Below are 21,810 nucleotides of genomic sequence, written 5' to 3' on the forward strand. Positions count from 1 at the left end.
ATGATCAAGTGGGGTTTATTCCAGGAATGCAAGGATTCTTCAATATACGCAAATCAATCAACGTGATACATCATATTAACAAATTGAAGGAGAAAAACCATATGATCATCTCAATAGATGCAGAGAAAGCTTTCGACAAAATTCAACACCCATTTATGATAAAAGCCCTCCAGAAAGTAGGCATAGAGGGAACTTTCCTCAACATAATAAAGGCCATATATGACAAACCCACAGCCAACATTGTCCTCAATGGTGAAAAACTGAAACCATTTCCACTAAGATCAGGAACAAGACAAGGTTGCCCACTCTCACCACTATTATTCAACATAGTTTTGGAAGTGTTAGCCACAGCAATCAGAGAAGAAAAAGAAATAAAAGGAATCCAAATCGGAAAAGAAGAAGTAAAGCTGTCACTGTTTGCAGATGACATGATACTATACATAGAGAATCCTAAAGATGCTACCAGAAAACTACTAGAGCTAATCAATGAATTTGGTAAAGTAGCAGGATACAAAATTAATGCACAGAAATCTCTTGCATTCCTATATACTAATGATGAAAAATCTGAAAGTGAAATTAAGAAAACACTCCCGTTTACCACTGCAACAAAAAGAATAAAATATCTAGGAATAAACCTACCTAAGGAGACAAAAGACCTGTATGCAGAAAATTATAGGACACTGATGAAAGAAATTAAAGATGATACAAATAGATGGAGAGATATACCATGTTCTTGGATTGGAAGAATCAACATTGTGAAAATGACTCTGCTACCCAAAGCAATCTACAGATTCAATGCAATCCCTATCAAACTACCACTGGCATTTTTCACAGAACTAGAACAAAAAAGTTCACAATTTGTATGGAGACACAAAAGACCCCGAATAGCCAAAGCAATCTTGAGAACGAAAAATGGAGCTGGAGGAATCAGGCTCCCTGACTTCAGACTATATTACAAAGCTACAGTAATCAAGACAGTTTGGTACTGGCACAAAAACAGAAATATAGATCAATGGAACAGGATAGAAAGCCCAGAGATAAGCCCACGCACATATGGTCATCTTATCTTTGATAAAGGAGGCAAGCATATACAGTGGAGAAAAGACAGCCTCTTCAATAAGTGGTGCTGGGAAAATTGGACAGGTACATGTAAAAGTATGAAATTAGAACACTCCCTAACACCATACACAAAAATAAACTCAAAATGGATTAAAGACCTAAGTGTAAGGCCAGACACTATCAAACTCTTAGAGGAAAACAGGCAGAACACTCTATGACATAAATCACAGCAAGATCCTTTTTGACCCAGCTCCTAGAGAAATGGAAATAAAAACACAAATAAACAAATGGGACCTAATGAAACTTAAAAGCTTTTGCACAGCAAAGGAAACCATAAACAAGACCAAAAGACAACCCTCAGAATGGGAGAAAATATTTGCAAATGAAGCAACTGACAAAGGATTAATCTCCAAGATTTACAAGCAGCTCATGCAGCTCAATAACAAAAAAACCAACAACCCAATCCAAAAATGGGCAGAAGACCTAAATACACATTTCTCCAAAGAAGATATACAGATTGCCAACAAACACATGAAAGAATGCTCAACATCATTAATCATTAGAGAAATGCAAATCAAAACTACAATGTGGTATCATCTCACACCGGTCAGAATGGCCATCATCAAAAAATCTAGAAACAATAAATGCTGGAGAGGGTGTGGAGAAAAGGGAACACACTTGCACTGTTGGTGGGAATGTAAATTGATACAGCCACTATGGAGAACAGTATGGAGGTTCCTTAAAAAACTACAAATAGAACTACCATACGACCCAGCAATCCCACTACTGGGCATATACCCTGAGAAAACCATAGTTCAAAAAGAGTCATGTACCAAAATATTCATTGCAGCTCTGTTTACAATAGCCAGGACGTGGAAGCAACCTAGGTGTCCATCATCGGATGAATGGATAAAGAAGATGTGGCACATATATACAATGGAATATTACTCAGCCATAAAAAGAAATGAAATGGAGGTATTTGTAATGAGGTGGATGGAGTTGGAGTCTGTCATACAGAGTGAAGTAGGTCAGAAAGAGAAGAAGAAGTACAGTATGCTAACACATATATATGGAATCTAAGGGAAAAAAAAAAGAAAAGGTCATGCAGAACCTAGTGGCAGGACGGGAATAAAGACACAGACCTACTAGAGAATGGACTTGAGGATATGGGGAGGGGGAGGGGTGAGATGTGACAGGGTGAGAGAGTGTCATGGACATATATACACTGCCAAGTGTAAGGTGGATAGCTGGTGGGAAGCAGCCGCATAGCACAGGGAGATCAGCTCGGTGCTTTGTGACCACCTAGAGGGGTGGGATAGGGAGGGTGGGAGGGAGGGAGATGCAAGAGGGAGGAGATATGGGAACATATGTATATGTATGGCTGATTCACTTTGTTATAAAGCAGAAACTAACACACTGTTGTAAAGCAATTATACTTCAATAAAGATGTTTAAAAAAAAAAAAAGACTTAAATGTAAGACCAGACACTATCAAACTCTTAGAGGAAAACATAGGAAAAACACTCTTTGACATAAACCACAGCAAGATTTTTTTTTTTTTAAACATCTTTATTGAAGTATAATTGCTTTACAATGGTGTGTTAGCTTCTGCTTTATAACAAAGTGAATCAGTTATACATATACATATGTTCCCATATCTCTTCCCTCTTGCATCTCCCTCCCTCCCACCCTCCCTATCCCACCCCTCTAGGTGGTCACAAAGCACCGAGCTGATCTCCCTGTGCTATGCGGCTGCTTCCCACTAGCTATCTATTTTACATTTGGTAGTGTATATATGTCCATGACACTCTCTCACCCTGTCACATCTCACCCTTCCCCCTAGCAAGATCTTTTTTGACCCACCTCCTAGAGTAACGGAAATAAAACCAAAAATAAACAAATGGGACTTAATTAAACTTAAAAACTTTTGCACAGCAAAGGAAACCATAAAGAAGACAAAAAGACAACCCTCAGAATGGGGGAAAATATTTGCAAATGAAACAACAGACAAAGGATTAATCTCCAAAATTTACAAACAGCTCATGGAGCTCAATATCAAAAAAACAAACAATCCAGTTAAAAAATGGGCGGAAGACCTAAACAGACATTTCACCAAGGAAGACATACACATGGCCAAGAGACACATGAAAAGATGCTCAACATCACTAATTATTAGAGAAATGCAAATCAAAACTACAATGAGGTATCACCTCACACTGGTCAGAATGGCCATTATCAAAAAATCTAGAAAAAATAAATGTTGGAAAGGGTGTGTTGAAAAGGGAACTCTCCTGCACTGTTGGTGGGAATGTAAATTGATACAACCACTATGGAAAACAGTATGGAGGTTCCTTAAAAAACTAAAAATAGAACTACCATATGACCCAGCTATCCCACTACTGGGCATATACCCTGAGAAAACCATAATTCAAAAAGAGACATGTACCTCAATGTTTATTGCAGCACTATTTACAATAGCCAGGACATGGGACCAACCTAAATGCCCATCGACAGATGAATGGATAAAGAAGATGTGGTACATATATACAATGGAATATTACTCAGCCATAAAAGGGAATGAAATTGAGTTATTTGTAGTGAGGTGGATGGACCTAGAGTCTGTCATACAGAGTGAAATAAGTCAGAAAGAGAAAAATAAATACCGTATGCTAACGCATATATATATGAAACCTAAAAAAAAAAAAAAATGGTACTGATGAACATAGTTTCAGGGCAGGAATAAAGAGGTAGGCATAGAGAATGGACTTGAGGACATGGAGTGGGAGGGGGAAACTGGGGCGAAGTGAGAGTAGCATCAACATATATACACTACAAATGTAAAATAGTTGGCTGGTGGGAAGCAGCAGCATAGCACAGGGAGATCAGCTTGGTGCTTTGCGATGACCTAGAGGGGTGGGATAGGGGGGATGGGAGGGAGGCTCAAGAGGGAGGGGATATGGGGACATGTGTATGCATATGGCTGATTCGCTTTGTTGTGCAACAGAAACTAACACAGTACTGCGAAGCAATTATACTCCAATAAACATCTATTAAAAAAAACACAAATACTAGAAACTATCAAAACTGCTTCATCAAGGGATTTTGCCCTCTCTTTTTAAGAGTCTTTGTGTACAACTACCCTCAGTGGGATAGGGACAGTGGGAGGGAGGCTCAAGAGGGAGGGGATATAGGGATATACGTATACATATAACTGATTCACTTTGTTGTACAGCAGAAACTAACACAACACTGTAAAGCAATTATACTCCAATAAAGATGAAAAAAGAAAAAAAAAGTGACAGTTGGGTTTTTTGGTCTCTTTGTATGTTTTGTTCAGAATTTGCCCCAACTGCGCATGGACATAGTTATTTTTAGCCCCATACACTTTCTTTGTATTTTGTTGCTCGAAGAGAGGTGTGACCAGGGGCAAGCATTGCAGTGCTACAGCAAAGGGTCCCAGGCCCAGCCTGTCTCAGCTGGGCCCCTCTAAAGATGTAGTTGAGGAAGCTACCACAAAATAGCTGGGAGGCTCCTTCCCCAACAGGTGCCCGGGGTGAACTTCTTCCCTCTGAGCCTTTGGAGATGAGCCCTTTCTCCTGACTCAGCTGCGATGGGAGCCTCAGGTGACAGGCGGGTTCTGGGGCGTGAGGGACCCCAGAGTGTGAGGCTGAAGGGGCGCTGGGACATGCTTGTCCTGCTGGGGTTCTGGGCCCACAGAGCAAGGGTCATGTCCCCTCCTCATCTCCTCTGCCTTCCCTCCCCTTCTCTCTCTCTTCCATTCCATCCAACTCCTTTCAAGGGAAGACACACACACTCCATATGACATTGTGAATTTATTCAGGGAGTGGGAAAGAGGGGAAGCCAGGTTAGTGACAAATGGGTAGACCTGTAACACACGGGAGTGATCGGGGGCCCAAGGCGATGGTAGTCACACAGGACTTAGCAGCTACAGTAACGGCTGCCCAGGGTGTCCGTGTCCGATTCCCCGGAACTCAGAGCAAGCCTGTTTTATCTGAGTGGGCCCGTGTAATCACAAAGGGCCTTATGAAAGAGAAGGCGATGTGAAGACAGAAGCAGGGGAACATTTGAAGAAGCTGCTGGATTTGAATTTGGAGGAGGGCCCAGGAGCCAAGGAATGCAAGGATTGCAGCTCTAGATGTGGGAAAAGGCAAAGAGAGGGATCCTCTCCTAGATCCCTGCACAGGGGACCTTGCCAACATCTTGGCTGTGTCCAGGGAAACCCATTTCCGACTTCTGACTTCAGAGCTGTCAGAAAATAACTCTGTGTTGTTCTAAGTCCAAAAGGCTGTGGCCAATTATTTTATCAGCAAAAGGAAGTGAATTCAGGGACAGACAGGCAGGCAGAAGGGGAGAAAGACAGGGAGAGAGTAGACAAACTGAAGGAGGGCAGGCTTTCAGGATTTAGGTGGACAGTCAGAGACACGGGTGGGTCAGAGACAAATGGAGAGATAAGCAGATAGGGAGCCTGGAGAAAGGTGAGAGGAGAAGGGCAGAACGTCTGATGGGCAGGAGGCAGGAGATGAGGTAGGCCAGCAGGTGGGCAGATAGAAGCAGGAAGTGGGCACAGAGGTAAGGACAGGAGAGAGTGACAGCGAGACAGGATGGCAGGCAGGGGCCCTCAGAGCTCGTCCTTGTCCCCAACAAGGATTATAGGAGCTTCCTGAGCTGCAAGTGGATCCCATTCTTGGACTTCAGCACAACTCTTGGAATGGGAACAGGGACCCTGGAGGGATCGGGTGCCAGCTCAAAGCGAAGCAAGGTCAGGGCCACGGCCACCTTCATCTCATTCATGGCAAACTGCTTCCCGATGCAGTTCCTGGGTCAGGGAGGGAGAAGGAAGTGAGCAGAGGCTTCTAACCCCTGCAGGGCACAGGGCATTCCGGGCTCTCCTCCACGTGGCCCAGCCCCGATCCCTTCCTTACGGGTCACACTGAACGTGCCGCCCAAGCCTCGGTCCACCCTCTCCCCCTGACCTTTACAAAGCCCACCTCTCTCCAGGACTAGCTCCTAACTCCTACTTCTGCTCTCAGCAGGAGCAAGTCCTGCTGGGGAGGGTCGGCGCTCTAAGCCGCAGGGTCAAGTCACGTGAATCAGTACATGTGAATTAGTACTTTGTTCACTCGTCCACAGGCAGTTTCTGGTTTCAGGCCAGGCCAGGGCACTGCAGGGGGTGTGGGCACACTCTCGGGCCCTCACCACCCATGGCAGACAAGCAGGGGCCCCAGTCGCCAGACAGGACAGGACAGAGTTGTGTGAGGAAGTCAGGATGGCAACAGGGAGGCTTCCTGGAGGGGCCACGGGTTAGCGACCCTCAACCTGCTGGACCACTTGCCTCCCAGTTAATGCTCCGGCCTCCTGTCTCCCCTCAGCCCCTCAGTCAACCTGCCCCTGGAGCCTTCCCATTCCACTCCAGCAAGGCCCCTCCTCCCATCCCATGGGCTCCTCACTGGCCTTTTCCGTCTCCTTGCCTCCCCTCTCTCTACTGAAGCCCCGGCAGCTCGGGGCCTGCTGTGCCCTCCATCACAGGGAGGACACGTCGCAGGGCCGCAGCTGGCGTCACAGCCCTCTCTGGGCTGCTCCTCACTCACCTCACACCTGTCCGGCTCCTCTTCCTCACTCAACTCCTGTTGAGGTCCCCTCCCCCCGCCTCTGCCGGCCACCTGCTCAAGACTCAGTCTAGTGACCGCCTGGCCTCCCGCCTCTGCCGCCTGCACCTCTTTCTCCCACATCCCCAAGCAGCTTTAGTGTTAACTCAAGGACACATCACCGTCCCGTGACCAGGACAGTGCCAGAAACATGGAACATTCCACAATCTGCTCAGTGAATGAATGAATGAGTGAAAGAGTGGATGAATGCATGATGTCTGTCTTGTAAGGCAAACGTACTGACCACTACACTATGGAAACGTCGCATGTCTGTCTTGAATAGCGGTAGTTGTTTCTTGACTGTGAACTCTTGGAGCAAGGAGAATTCCTTTCATCTCTGTGTTCCCATCTTGTAATACATGACTTGGCACACAGAGGCAGGCTTAATAAATAGCTTTCTATTTGAACAAAGTTAATTGAATTGAAAAAAAAGGGACTGGAGTAAAATTAAATATTAATTCTGACCTCGGAATTGAGTTGCCAGGTACCCCCTGTCCTCTAGTGGCAGCTGCATGACCTGCAGCCAATGTCTACACGGAAGAACAGGACCCTGGCACAGACCAAATGCTAGAGCAAATTCTGGGAATGTGTTGCATCAAGCCTGTTCTGTGAAGGTTGATTCACCAACTGAAAATTTCACAGAATTATAGACTCAGAAAAAATTTGGATTACTAAGTAGTTCCAAAGTTATGGAAGTTACTATTTCAGGGGGGATATGTAGCCGTTGAAGATTTTCACAGCAGTCATTTTGGAGTGTATCATCCAGCTTAACAGCTATTTCAAGTGTGCTTTATATTTTACATGCCAGGAACTTTTCAAATGCATGTGTCAAATACAAACTAGTGAGTTTTTTAAATCAAAAGCACTTGATAGCCCTCCATTTTAATCCTTTTCTCCAATGTTAGACTCTGGACTCTGGAACTATGGTATATAAGCCCCGCTATATATAAAGACATTTGGCAACTAGAAAAGGTGTTAATACGCAGTCACAACTTTGTTGGGTTTGACTACAGAAATAGAGAAGACACACAAGGCTGTGTAACTTTCTTCAAATGGCAACTGTAACTGATCATATACATAGCTTGAAGCCTCAGGACAAGGAAGGCAGCTGGAAATCCAAACCCATGCAAACACGACTGCTGATACAGTGAGAGGTGGATTGGTGAATTAAGTAAAAAAGACAGTGGGCTGGACTAGAAATGTGCCAAGAGAGAAAACCACCTTCTAAGATGACTGATAATTGGGAAAAGCAAACATCTGAAGTTTAAGTTTCATGGAAAATTCTAATGCTGAAAAGTCATACACCTAAAATGAGGAAAACCCTGGAATACTTTGGAGCGGCCACGGCCATGGAAATGTGGCTGGTCGTTGTGGAAGTCAAGAGGTCAAGGTCTCCGTGGCGTGCCCTGAAGGCCTTCTTGTACATGGGAATACATGCCTCCTTCTCAACATGCCAACATACAGGGACATAACTGCATACACCACCCATGAATGTAGACAGTCACACACATCAGGTAGCACCATGAGACCCGGCTGCCCCAGGTACAGAAGGCCTCACCTGGATCCTCCTGAGAAGGGCAGGAAAGCATGGCTGTGTCGAGCAGAACCTGGTGCAAACCGGGATGGGTCAAACACCTGCAGAGAGAGCACCGGGGCCAGGGCAGGTGGGGTCAAACTCCTTGCACCAATCCACCAGGGGACAAGAATCCCTGAGGGGGAGCAGGGGAGGTGCTGGTCTGGAGAGAGCATCCCATCCCCTCCTCCCATGGCCATCATACCTCTGGGTTCGGCCACACCTTCGGGTTGTGGTGAAGCCCATAAAAGGAGAGGGAGAGTGGGATACCTGTGGGGCAGGGAGGAGAGAGAGAAGACTGATGGTACCCATGGCAACAGGGGCAATGTGCCAGCACAAAAGGCCTGGGAGCCACCATGAGAGCTACCCTCCATCACTCTGAATGAAATGATGCTATTGCAAGACAGGTGGGCTGGAGGTGACAAAGCACATGAGCACGGATTAGGAGTAGGTAACCATGCTCAGGATTGAGAAGGAAAAGAATTGGAGGCTTACATTTAGGAGCAACTCACATGAAAACTCACATTTATCAGGTGCCATCATGAGTCCTTGGGGAATGTGCATTAACTCATCTAATCCTCACAGCAGCCCTCAAGGAAGGCACTCCTATCCCCATTTGCAGATGAGGCACCTGAGCCTCCTAGAGGTTAAGGGACGTGTCTGTGATCCCACAGAGAGGAGGTGGCAGGGCTGAGATTCAGACCCACTGGGCAGTGAGCCATTGGGTAGCTTCCAACCATGGCAGGGCTCTCAGACCTGAGCATCAGCTGCTCTCTGCCATCCACCTGAGGGCTCCCCAGAGACTGGACCATCTGACCCATGACAGTGGATTCCCTGAGCTCCCTCATTTACTTAGACCCCATATGAAAGAACCACATCTCCCCCTACTTCTTTCTGCTTTTCTCTTAAGCCTTCACATCTCAAGGAATTAGAATTTTAGGGCTCCATTACAAGACCGCATTCAAGGGCTAGCATTTGCTTATTGAGCTTTCATTGGTTCAAGTTCTGTGTCAGGCATTTTACAAAACGTCCAAACTGCAGAGTAAATATTAATTATCTTGAGGTGGAAACATCAGACAGAGCATCCCGGAGCTGGAAAGCACATGTGTATTTTTGATCTTCCATGTGGTGTTGCTTAGGTTAGTGGGTGTGGTGAGGTTCATACCTGCAGGTAAGGAGCGTCCATCAGGGAAGGTGATGGGCTTGCTCAGCTCTCTGCTAATGACTGGCACTGGTGGATAGAGTCGCAGTGCCTCCTTGATGCACATGGTGGTGTAGGGCATCTTGTCCAGGTGGTCCCTGAAAGGAAGCCCATCTAAGGGCGGGCAACCAGGAGTCCTCCACTCACAGAGGGACAAGGTTCTCCCACCTGTTGGGCACTCACCAGGTGATGGAGGCGCCATCCCCCAGGAGGCTCTGGATCTCTTCCCGGCACCTCTGCTGATGCTCAGGGTGGGAGGCCAGAGCATAGAGGGTCCAGGAGATGCCACTGGCTGTGGTGTCATGACCCTCGAACATGAACGTGTCCACTTCGGCACGGAGGTCCACGTCAGACAAGCTGCTCCCATTCTCCATCTGCGGAGGCAGGGAGAGTGCAGGGTTTGCCCTTCCTCTGTGCTTCTGGGCAAAGCCTCAGGCCTCTCCTGCCCACACTCACTCTGGCAAAGAGGAGGATGTCCAGGAAATCCAAGTGCCTCTTGCTCCTCACCTTCTCCAGCTCTCCCTCCTTCTGCAGGTGAGCCTTCCTCAGCTTGATCACTGCATCTGTCCCAGAACAGTGGTTCCCAAACAGAGCTGAGGGCTCCTGGGGGCTCAGATGCAGCACCCACCGTACCCCTATCTGCCCCTCAGGCCCAATCTGGGTACCAGGTGGATGAGGACGAGGGTGGGAATGGGCGCACATGTCAGGGCAGAGAGCTCCAGCATCGTCTGATCCAAGTCGGGAATCCCCTCAATAGCACAGCCCATGGAGGCTCTGCCTGAATGCTGCTGGGAGGGGATCTCATTCAACCATCAGCAACAGGGTGACATAGGTATCTCCCTGCACCTCACCTGACACCCTGACGTCTCGGTTCCCAATCCCTGCCCCAGGGAAGTACCCAGTGTGGGTGTGTACCAGCCCCTGAAGAGGAAGCAGGAGTCTGGGCTCTGTCTGAGAGGTCAAGGCCAGGCCCTTTTACATGTGCATGATGAAGGGGGTGGGAGAGCCACCCAGAAGGAGGAGCAGAACCTGTGTGTTGATGGGCGAGCTGGCAGGCCCGGTGGCTCCAGCGGCCTTCAGGGGTCAGCCTGTAGATGAAGTCATTCTGGTGGAAAGCATTTCTTATTCGGGAAAAAGTCAGATTGCTGAGGTCCCTGATGGCCTGGATGTAGAACTGGATGTTCCTGAAGGGAGAGGATGCAGAGGAGACTGGAGTGGAGGGAGCCTCTGACCTGGAGACGGAGTGGGGCTCTGGGTGGGGATTCCTCAGTCAGTGGGGACAGGCAGCACTGAGGCTTTGTCATTTCTGCCTTACAGCCCGAGAGACCCTCAGTCCTTTCCAAGTGGCCTGAGCAGCCAGGCTTCTCCCTGTGCAGGAATCAGGGCCTGTGACTGAGTCAAGGTTGGTCTGGGTGGAATTTGACGCTGGTCCCTGGCTCTGTGCAGAATGTTGCTTTTTGTGCTGATAAGCATCCATGCTGCCCTAACTGCCTCTCAGGTAAGTCCTCCCCAGCTTGTGAGAACAAGGATCCTGCCATTGAAAGGTCGTCACTGACCTGTCTGTCTGGATGCTGCCCTGGTGGCTGAAGGCGCACTTCATGATGGTTTCCAGGGTCATCAAGGAGACGTGTCCAAGGACCTCCAGATGTGAGTCCGGGCTGACGAGCTCCTCCCACTTGTCCTGTGGTGGAGGGGGACATTGACCCTGCTCTGCTCCCCCAGAAGGCCTGTGCTGACAAGGCCAGGCTCTCTCGCCGTCTCTCTAAATCTTCGGATGAGATTTCCTCACTTTCTAAGCAGATGTGTTTTAGCAGTTTGAAGCTGTAACACATGTGTGTAACGTGATGTCTATTTTCTCGGAATCTTTTATTATATAATTAATTATACTCTCTCATAATATTCTGAATTAATTCTGAATTCTAGGAACAATTTATGATGATAATCACCTCGTGGCAGACCAGAAAACATTGTTTCTCAAGAGACAAAGGGGAAATCTTTTGTGTCCTGAGATCGGAACTGGACAGGCCAACACTAGTAAGCAAATATTTCAAGGCAAGGAAAAGGTTAAGGGACTCTATTTAGGCTCCTATGAAGGGGCGATTCCTTTCATTCATCCATTGTTAACTGAGACCAGCTGGTACTCAGTCTGGATCAGAGGTGATGTTTGTCAAGACCTGGCTCTGTGAGTGTAGACTTGGCCTCATTTCCTCCCATGAGTGGCTCAATTCCATGCAGAGGCCCTGGGCCCCAGGCCAGAGACTAGTTGAGTGACATCCTGGGATGTCCACTCTGCCACTGAAGCTGCCATTGCCCAGGGCATCCGGGGGCGGCTTGCACCGCTGTCCAAGGGAATGACCCTTGCTCTAATCCTCTGTGTTGAAGATGTGGAGATGAGAGGAGAGTGGACCCTGAATACACTATGGCCCTGCTTTCCCTTGCCTCGGAGCAAATTGTGGATCCAAGCTACTGCCTGGGTACCCCTCTGTCCCATCCAGTTTTGGTGAGCTCTGTCTCAGAGTACTTTCTGAATGCATCATTCTGGAGGCTGTGTCTGATGGACATCTGAGGGACACAAGGGTCTGAGAGTGGACTTTGTCAGCAGTGCTGGATGTGAGTGGGTCCAGGTGACAAGGGATGGACTCACCAGCATCACTCGGACAGAGTCGGCCATGAGACCCACGTAGGGCTTCAGGATGTCATAGTGGAAGGCTGGGGTCAGCATCCGCCGGTGCTGGAACCACGTCTGCTGCTCCAACAAAAGCAAACCATTCCCTGGGCCACAGATGGGGGTGTGTGTGGGTCAGAGAGACTGGATCAGAGGGACGACTAGGGACAACTTGGGAGGAACCAAGGGTGTCAGGAAAAGACACATCATGGGCAAAGGTAGGAAAGGCCAGTACAGTTCAGGAATGTGAATTTCCAAAATGGCTGGTCCATAGGATGTGATTATGACAGCTGTGAGACAGAGGCTGAAAAAGAGTAGGGGTGCAGGTGATAGAAGAATTAATAGTCAGGCTGAGAATATCGCAGAGGACTGAGAAGTGATGAAGAAGAGACTGAGCTTCAGGAGGGCTGTCAGCACCATTACAAAGGGTGAGAGTTTTACTGGAAGGAGAGAAATGAGGCTTGACTGAGAGATGAGGGTGGTGACAGTATGCTTGGCACCTGTTGTTCTCCATTAACCAAAGAGGTAGCTCTTGGTAAACCTAACTGGTGGGTGGACTGCAGTTGTATTTAAATGTACTTACCAATCCAGGGAATCAGCAATCTGTAGGAATCATGAGACTTTGGGTCTGAAAGGTAAGGAAGGAAAGTGGAGGACACCAAACAAGACAGGCAGCCCCCAGAGCAGCTGTGGTACCTTCCATTCCTGATGCTTGCCAGCTGGCAGTCTGTTTCAAGCCACCTCCCTCTCGCTTCCCATCCCTGACTCTCTCTGTCCTGATGGTCACTGCGGGCCCAGGAAGGCAGACTCCGTGTCCCAGCAGCAGAACACCCACAGGACTAAGATGGTGAATCGGCAAGAAAGATAGGCTCTGCTCAGTGCCACAGAGTAAGACAGAAGCCTGTGGTTTTCCTACAGTTTGTGGTGGTTTGGCCATTTCATGACCCAGGACAGGCAACAGTGAGAGGTGCCTAACCTAAATCAGTGTGGACAGGGAATTGTCTTCCGGACGTGGGATCATCTCAATTGGGTTAAAACAAGAAAGAAAGTAAGACAGAAAAGAGAAGTCAGCCCCACCCAGGTGTTTAAGCATTCACTATAAGTGAATAATGTTGGCCTTAGTCTGGTTTGTGGGCTGCAAGGGTGGCTGGTAGGGAGTCAGGTGTTGATGGCTGAAGTGCCAGTTTCTTCTGGAATTTCACAGATCCAGGGGCATGTACCCAAGAGGGAAGATTTTCTCCTGCTGGGATGTGGGTTTCCCTCTCACCTGATCTCCCCAGGACCACCTTCATGTAGTCAGGGTCATAGACCAACACTAGGGCTTTCGTCCCCCACAGCCAGCGAGCACAGGCACTTGGGTATTTCTCTACCCTTTTCAGTAGGGGTCGCAGCTCGGTCTCCTCTTGGAACTGTCACCAAGGGAAAGATAAATCAATAAAACCCTTGTCTGCGTTCCAGTGCTGGAGTGGGGGTGAAGGGCAGGATGGGTACAGGGAGATCGTTCTTGATCGATCAGCAGAACTAGGAGTTTGGAACTATTTCTTATGACCTGGGCTCTGATCCAGACCTTGCTGGCTGTCCAGCTTTGTCCTAAGACCAGATTTTGTCCCCTTGTCGGGTAGATTTATGGGCCACCACTACAAACTGCCTACAGAAACTTCCATCAGGGATTGACTCCCTGGTGTACAAAACTTTTGGAAGTTATTCTTGCAACATTTACATGAGCAATTTATGCTAATTCGTATCACTTGATAAGCAGTGTTGTCATATAATTTGTTTATTTAGAGAATAAAATAGATTATATTTTAAAAAATAAATTTATATATTAATTTCCTTTTGCTTACTGACTGCTATTTATCATCAATATTTTCCCAGCATACATGTAAATGTTTGCTAATATGAAAGAGTGTTAGGATGTATATGGCTAAGTGAAAAAAATTAGTACTAAATTGTATGTGTATATATTATTTTACATATTGAGTGTATACAAAGTGATAGGATAGATTCTGGATGTATACATATGAAAATAGTATTGAACTAAGGTTCTTATATGTGGATTTTTAAATCTTACTTTCACTTACCGATAACCAGAAACTTTTATGCACTTCCCACCGCCTAGAGGAATCTCTTGAAACTCCTCAGTGTGGACCACAAAGGCCCTTGCTTTCTGGCTTTACCCTCTCTATTCTTGCCTCCTGCCGGGCTGGCGAGTCCACAGGACCCATTGCTCTGCCTCCAAAGATGCTGCTGCCAGTGGTCCTTGCACTGGCCCCACCTGCTCACACTTCTAGGCCTCTGCCCAGGTTCTTTCCTCTACCTGGTGTGCCCCTCTTCTTTGCCACAGAGCAACTGCCTCTACTCAACTTTGGAGATTCAACTTCGTTTTATCACCTCTGGATTTCTCGTCAACATTTGGTCCTAGGCATGTTCCATGCAGTCACCTCGTCTTTAATTCAATGGCTTCTGTGTAACTCAAAGCAACCCTCCGCCACTTTGGTATCCAATCTCTGCCTGCATCCTTCTACCATCAGGACTCACCAGCTCTGAGGCAACTTGCCTACTGTGGGATGGGTTCCTTCACTGAGCACGTATTTACTGAGCACTTACTATGTGCCAGGCACTGGTTTAAGGCACTGAATTAGGATGCGGCTGTAGATGCTTGTCTGTTTGGAGCCTCCAGGAGGAGACAGTGAGATTGAGGACATGACAACCGTAGGGGCTCATGCATGTGTGATGGAGGGAAGACCAAGCCTCTGGGGAAGCTTTGGGGAAGGGGCCCTAACTCAGACCTGGACGTTAGAAAGCTCTTCGTCATGCACGTGCTCATTCATCGAGTCATCATTTAGCAAGATGCTCTCAGGTTACAAAGATGAACCAGAGACGAGCTCTCCCGGAAGGAGCTCACAACTATGAGACTGCAACAAAACTAGCTGAATCCGGTTAGCACTGCCTTATGAGAAGGACAGCCAAGGGAAAAAGGGTTGTTCCCTCCGCTCCTGGGAGACTCAGAAAGACATCTTGGAGGAGGTGGCTTGGGGTTGGGTCTTGGTAGACAGACATATGAGGGACAAGATCATTCCAGGTAGAGGGCACATGGGAGCAGAGTCCCAGAGGCCAGAATGCCCAGGCAGGCGGGGAGGACGCTGAGTAACCTGGGGTGCAGGAGGTTAGGAAGGAGAGGGGAGAGAGGTACTGGGCCAGCCCACGTGGGGCTCGGGCTGTTTCCGGGTCCCGTCTTTGGCTCCACTCTACTCTAATCACGCTGCAGAGAGAGGGAGGCCTCAGCTCTCCGCAACCCCTGATTTTCTCCCAACGTTTGTTCAGTCCACAAACCCTTGATGAGCCCCTCTCCACGTGGCCCCTGACTTTGCTCTGAGCCCCCCGCCGCCCAGGCTAGTGCTGCCAGGGCTGGGTGGGCCGGTGCTGCCCCTCCCCAGCCTGCGAGCTGCTCCTGCCCTCCTTCCTGTCCCTCCACACATTGGGCTGACATCCCTCCGCGCAGGCTCTGTGCAGGGCGCTGGGGGTGAGGGGGATGTCACGCTCGGTCCCAAGAGCTCATAGTCCAGTGAGGGAGGACACCAGGCGGGCGACGTCACCCTGTGGATGGTGCAACTCAAACATCAGTTCTCCTTACCTGGCACCATCCTGGGAACCTCGCTCATGCGTGCCAGCAACTTGTCAGGGTTTAAGCACTGAAATCAGGAGACTGGAAAATTCCTCAGTCTTAACAAACCGAGCCACTTTGTCCCTACAGCTGACGTAACCCCCCACCCAGCAAGTGGGTCTCTTTTCCTGTCACCTGACACCTTCCTAGATTCCTGTCAATCATCTCCACGGAAGTGAGCCCACAGGGCAGCATCCATCAGACTGATGTCTGTGCCCCCAGGCAAGCTCAGGGCCAGGCAGAGAGGATGGGATTGAGGGATGGGGCAGGGAAGCATCTAGAAGCCTGTTCTGTGAGAACAGCTGAAGCTGCTCAGCCTGGAGACGGGGCAGACTCAGGAAGGAACAGCCACTGTCCTCAAAGTGCAGGGCTGCTAGGACAGCCTGCAGATCCAACTAAGGAAGGAGCATCTGACAGACCCGAGGACACCAGCACAGGGTCCTGGGAGGGAGGGAGCTCCCCGGACTGGGATGAGGAGCCAAGACCTGAGAGGTAAGCTGGGTCCTTTTGTGAGGCCACGTGCTCGTCCCACAACAAGGCTTTGTCCCATGGGCTTGCTGACCAGGACCATGGTCTGAGAGCCCCGGCCCTCCCTGCCCTCCCACTCCCCCGTCCCACTCCATCCTACCTCCTGCATGTGCCCATAGAGCCAGTGGGAAGGAGGAGACGGGAACTGCTGGAGGGCTTTGAGCAGCCACTGTCTGTGCAGGTAGAGCTGTGCTGCCTTGAGCAGAAGCAGAACCAGGCCGAGCAGGGAGACCACCTGCAGGAGCCCAGAGACACCGCCCAGGGCTCTGGTGGGGCTCAGCACAGAGACGCTCATGGTGCTGTGGCTTCTGGATCGCTGACTGTCCCTGAGTGTGGCTGACCTCCCCTGAGCATCCAACCTGGTCAGGGAGGCTTGCCCCGCCCACCTGGGGGAGGGTGAAGGTGAGGGCAGAGGTTAGACCTGGGCCTCCAGAGTTGACTAACTGTGGAGGATGCACTTCTGGAAACAGTGGGAGAAAAGCTTTCTCAGCTGACAGTGACAATGACCAAGCGCAACCCCACTTTCCTTCTCCATATTACCTACCAAATATTTAATGAGCACCTACAACGTGTCGGGCAGTCTGCTAGGTGCTGGGACACAGCCGCAAGCAAAGCAGACGTGAACCTTGCTGACTTCAAGACAGTCACAGTCTAGTTTACCAATGTTCAGTAGATTTGGTTGGTTTTATTATCATCCCATTTCAGAGGGGAAAACTGACTTCAGAGAAGAAAAGTGATGTGGCCAGAGGAAAACAGCCTCTGTTTGTCCCAGTTGAAACTGAAATCCTTCTCTGTTGGACTTCAAAGCTGCCTGCCTCAGCTGCCTCTGAAATGTTCCCCAGGGCTTGTACCCATCCACTATGCAGTGTGTCCTGGGTGACTGTGCCAGTGGACAGAGCACTGGCCTTGGATCCAGGAGTTCCAGCCCTAGGGCAGTTTCACTACATATGAAGCTAGAGACTTGTCCTCTCTGAGCCTCAGCTTCTCCTTTGAAAGGTGGGATAATAATTCATTTCCTATTTACATCCTAGGAATGCTCATTCAATCATTCATTCACTCAGCAAATATTTCTTGAGCTCACAGGCTATAGGTAAAGGTATAAAACTATATTATTAGTTATATATATATAACTAATAATTATATATATACCTATATATATAGTTATAGTTATATATATACCTATAGCTCACAGGCTATAGGTAAAGGTATAAGACTATATTATTAGTTAAGAAAACCCCACCGAGTTTAACTTCTGTCCCAATAGCCTCTTCCTTTGCCTGACCTCATGACAGGTGCTTCACACATAACCTATGGGGCCACATTCTGGGCTGCTGTCCTAACTAAAGGTCAGGGGTGACTAATCACCTACACACACCCCCTCGCAGCCCAACCTTTCACCCCCTCTCAGGTTCCTCTCAGGTCTCCACCTCTGCTTCCCCCGAGACTCTGAGCAACTAGACTTTCCTTTGTTGGTTCAGCACAAGGAACAGTAAAGAGAGTGAGTGCCCATCAGCCCATGCTCTCAGAGTGACCAGCCCGAGCACTTCTGCACCACCTTACTCCAGGGGACCTGCCAAGCTTCCTGCCCAGGACGCTCCCAGCTAACTCTCCTGCCCCGCTGCCGGTCAAGCACAGAGTGTACTCCTGGCCACAACTTTTTTTTTTAACATCTTTATTGGAGTATAGGTGTTTTACAATGGTGTGTTAGTTTCTGCTGTATAACAAAATGAGTCAGCTATACATATACATATATCCCCATATCCCCTCCCTCTTGTGTCTCCCTCCCACCCTCCCTATCCCACCCCTCTAGGTGGTCACAAAGCACCGAGCTGATCTTCCTGTGCAATGCGGCTACTTCCCACTAGCTATCTATTTTACATTTGTAAATAGTGTAGTGTATATATGTCCACCTGGCCCCTTCTTGGAGCAGAGTGAACTAGCCCTGTGACCTAGGAACGGGGAGGGGACTGGGCCGAAGGTCCCGGCTGCAGGCAGCGGCTGGGAGAGATGTCCCCTTCAGGAGGCACATGGCGGCATCACAGCACAGCACAGGGCTGCAGGGGGGTCTCCTCTGGCATCCGGGTTAGGAAGGGCAGGGGTGGGACGGGAGGAGGACCTGTGTGCAGAAGCAGCAAGAGAGCAGGGCTGGTGCAGAGAGGCTGGCGGAGGAGTGCAAGGGGCCTGGCGCTGGTCAGGGCCCAGGGTCAGGAGGACCGGTCCCTGCGAGGTCTCCAGGCGTGCCAGGGTTGAAGAAGCCCGTCCTTGATCAGGGGCTGGGCAGAAATGCAGGGGACTGCAAGGGGCTGTCCTGTGGGGGAGGTGCACGGGCTGGTCCTCTGCTTCGGGTCTGACATCCTCTCCCAGCAGCCAAGCCTTGTGCCCAGCTGGTCCTCCCAGACCCTCCTGCACAGCCGCCCGCTCGGGCCTCTGAGGAACCTGCAGGCCCTGCATGTGAGGAAGGGCTGCCGGGGGCTGGTGACATGGCCAGGCTGGGTTCTTCTCCAATCTCATTTGGGGTGAAGGATTGGGTTCCTGAGGCCCTCGCGCTGAGCCAAGTCTGTAAGGCTTCTTTGCTCAGGGCAGGATGGGCTCTGGCTGGAACCCTCTAAAGATGTAGCGAGGAAGCTACCACACAACAGCAGGGAGGCTCCTTCCCTGACCTGTGCCAGGGGTGAGCTTCTTCCCTCTGAGCCTTTGGAGACGAGCCCTTTCTCCTGACTCAGCTGCCGTGGGAGCCTCAGGTGACAGGCGGGTTGTGGGGCATGAGGGACCCCAGAGCGTGAGGCTGCAGGGGCGCTGGGACACGCTTGTCCTGCTGGGGTTCTGGGCCCACAGAGCAAGGGTCATGTCCCCTCCTCGTCTCCTCTCCCTTCCCTCCCCTTCTCTTTCTCTTCCATTCCATCCAGCTCCTTTCAAGGGAAGGGTAAGCTGGGATGAAGTGAGGGAGTGGCATGGACATAATACACTACCGAATGTAAAATAGATAGCTAGTGGGAAGCAGCCACATAGCACAGGGAGATCAGCTCGGTGCATTGTGACCACCTAGAGGGGTGGGATAGGGAGGGTGGGAGGGGGACGCAAGAGGGAGGAGATATGGGGATATATGTATATGTATAGCTGATTCACTTTGTTATACAGCAGAAACTAACACAACATTGTAAAGCAATTATACTCTGATAAAGATGTTAAAAAAAAAATAGGTTTAAAAAAAATAAAAGAGAAGACACACACGCCCCATATGACATTGTGAATTTATCCAGGGAGTGGGAAAGAGGGGAAGCGAGGTAAGTGACAAACGGGTAGACCTGTAACACACGGGAGAGATCAGGGGCCCAGGGCAATGGTAGTCACACAGAACTTAGCACATACAGTGACGGAATGCCCAGGGTGTCCGTGTCCTAATCCCCGGAACCGGAGAACAAGCCTGTTTGATCTGCTTGGGTCCATGTAATCACAAAGGGCCTTATGAAAGAGAAGGCGATGTGAAGACAGAAGCAGGGGAACATTTAAAGAAGCTGCTGGATTTGAATATGGAGGAGGGCCCAGGAGCCAAGGAATGCAAGGATTGCAGCTCTAGATGTGGGAAAAGGCAAAGAGAGGGATCCTCTCCTAGATCCCTGCACAGGGGGCCCTGCCAACATCTTGGCTGTGTCCAGGGAAACCCATTTCTGACATCTGACTCCAGAGCTGTCAGAGAATAACTCTGTGTTGTTCGAAGTCCCTAAGGCTGTGGTCAGTTGTTTTATCGACAAAAGGAAGTGAATTCAGGGACAGACAGGCAGGCAGAAGGGGAGAAAGACAGGGAGAGAGTAGACAGACTGGAGGAAGGCAGGTGCTCAGGATTTAGGTGGACAGTCAGAGACACAGGTGGGTCAGAGACAAATGGAGAGATAAGCAGATAGGGAGCCTGGAGAAAGGTGAGAGGAGAAGGGCAGAACGTCTGATGGGCAGGAGGCAGGAGATGAGGTAAGCCGGCAGGTGGGCAGATAGAAGCAGGAAGTGGGCACAGAGGCAAGGACGGGAGAGAGTGACAGCGAGACAGGATGGCAGGTAGGGGCCCTCAGAGCTCGTCCTTGTCCCCAACAAGGATTATAGGAGCTTCCTGAGCTACAAGTGGATCCCATTCTTGGGCTTCAACACAACTTTTGGAATGGGAACAGGGACCCTGGAGGGATCCGGTGCCAGCTCAAAGCGAAGCAAGGTCAGGGCCACGGCCACCTTCATCTCATTCATGGCAAACTGCTTCCCGATGCAGTTCCTGGGTCAGGGAGGGAGAAGGAAGTGAGCAGAGGCTTCTAACCCCTGCAGGGCACAGGGCATTCCGGGCTCTCCTCCACGTGGCCCAGCCCCGATCCCTTCCTTACAGGTCACACTGAACGTGCCGCCCAAGCCTCGGTCCACCCTCTCCCCCTGACCTTTACAAAGCCCACCTCTCTCCAGGACTAGCTCCTAACTCCTACTTCTGCTCTCAGCAGGAGCAAGTCCTGCTGGGGAGGGTCGGCGCTCTAAGCCGCAGGGTCAAGTCACGTGAATCAGTACATGTGAATTAGTACTCTGTTCACTCGTCCACAGGCAGTTTCTGGTTTCAGGCCAGGCCAGGGCACTGCAGGGAGTGTGGGCACACTCTTGGGCCCTCACCACCCATGGCAGACAAGCAGGGGCCCCAGTCGCCAGACAGGACAGGACAGAGTTGTGTGAGGAAGTCAGGATGGCAACAGGGAGGCTTCCTGGAGGGGCCACGGGTTAGCGACCCTCAACCTGCTGGACCACTTGCCTCCCAGTTAATGCTCCGGCCTCCTGTCTCCCCTCAGCCCCTCAGTCAACCTGCCCCTGGAGCCTTCCCATTCCACTCCAGCAAGGCCCCTCCTCCCATCCCATGGGCTCCTCACTGGCCTTTTCCGTCTCCTTGCCTCCCCTCTCTCTACTGAAGCCCCGGCAGCTCGGGGCCTGCTGTGCCCTCCATCACAGGGAGGACACGTCGCAGGGCCGCAGCTGGCGTCACAGCCCTCTCTGGGCTGCTCCTCACTCACCTCACACCTGTCCGGCTCCTCTTCCTCACTCAGCTCCTGTTGAGGTCCCCTCCCCCCGCCTCTGCCGGCCACCTGCTCAAGACTCAGTCTAGTGACCGCCTGGCCTCCTGCCTCTGCCGCCTGCATCTCTTTCTCCCACATCCCCAAGCAGCTTTAGTGTTAACTCAAGGACACATCACCGTCCCGTGACCAGGACAGTGCCAGAAACATGGAACATTCCACAATCTGCTCAGTGAATGAATGAATGAGTGAAAGAGTGGATGAATGCATGATGTCTGTCTTGTAAGGCAAATGTACTGACCACTAAACTATGGAAACGTTGCAGTTCTGTCTTGAATAGCGGTAGTTATTTCTTGACTGTGAACTCTTGGAACAAGGAAAATTCCTTTCATCTCTGTGTTCCCATCTTGTAATACAGGACTTGG

General features: G+C 49.9%; 1 protein-coding gene and 1 pseudogene across 3 annotated transcripts; both read right to left on the reverse strand.

Moving 5' to 3' along the window:
* Positions 1–4,878: 4,878 nt before the first annotated feature.
* LOC133087332 (cytochrome P450 4A11-like) lies at positions 4,879–21,516 on the reverse strand. 3 transcript variants are annotated; one of them, XM_061184254.1, is made up of 12 exons: positions 21,386–21,516; positions 13,431–13,572; positions 12,747–12,791; positions 12,143–12,270; positions 11,055–11,179; positions 10,528–10,682; positions 9,955–10,061; positions 9,682–9,872; positions 9,463–9,596; positions 8,503–8,567; positions 8,283–8,359; positions 4,879–5,895 (listed from the first exon to the last, which is right to left on the reverse strand). In XM_061184254.1, exons 1-12 carry the CDS (start codon positions 21,509–21,511, stop codon positions 5,727–5,729), a joined length of 1,464 nt encoding a protein of 487 aa, XP_061040237.1. In that variant the 5' UTR covers positions 21,512–21,516; the 3' UTR covers positions 4,879–5,726. The 3 variants fall into 3 exon arrangements, with proteins under 3 accessions (XP_061040237.1, XP_061040236.1, XP_061040238.1); XM_061184253.1 differs by lacking the exon at positions 21,386–21,516 and adding an exon at positions 16,456–16,737; XM_061184255.1 differs by lacking the exons at positions 13,431–13,572; positions 21,386–21,516 and adding an exon at positions 16,456–16,537.
* Positions 20,192–21,810, reverse strand: part of LOC133087331 (taurochenodeoxycholic 6 alpha-hydroxylase-like) — a 57,017-nt pseudogene continuing 55,398 nt past the window's right edge.

Source organism: Eubalaena glacialis, chromosome 3 (assembly GCF_028564815.1).
Source record: "Eubalaena glacialis isolate mEubGla1 chromosome 3, mEubGla1.1.hap2.+ XY, whole genome shotgun sequence".
Classification (NCBI taxonomy): Eukaryota; Metazoa; Chordata; class Mammalia; order Artiodactyla; family Balaenidae; genus Eubalaena; species Eubalaena glacialis.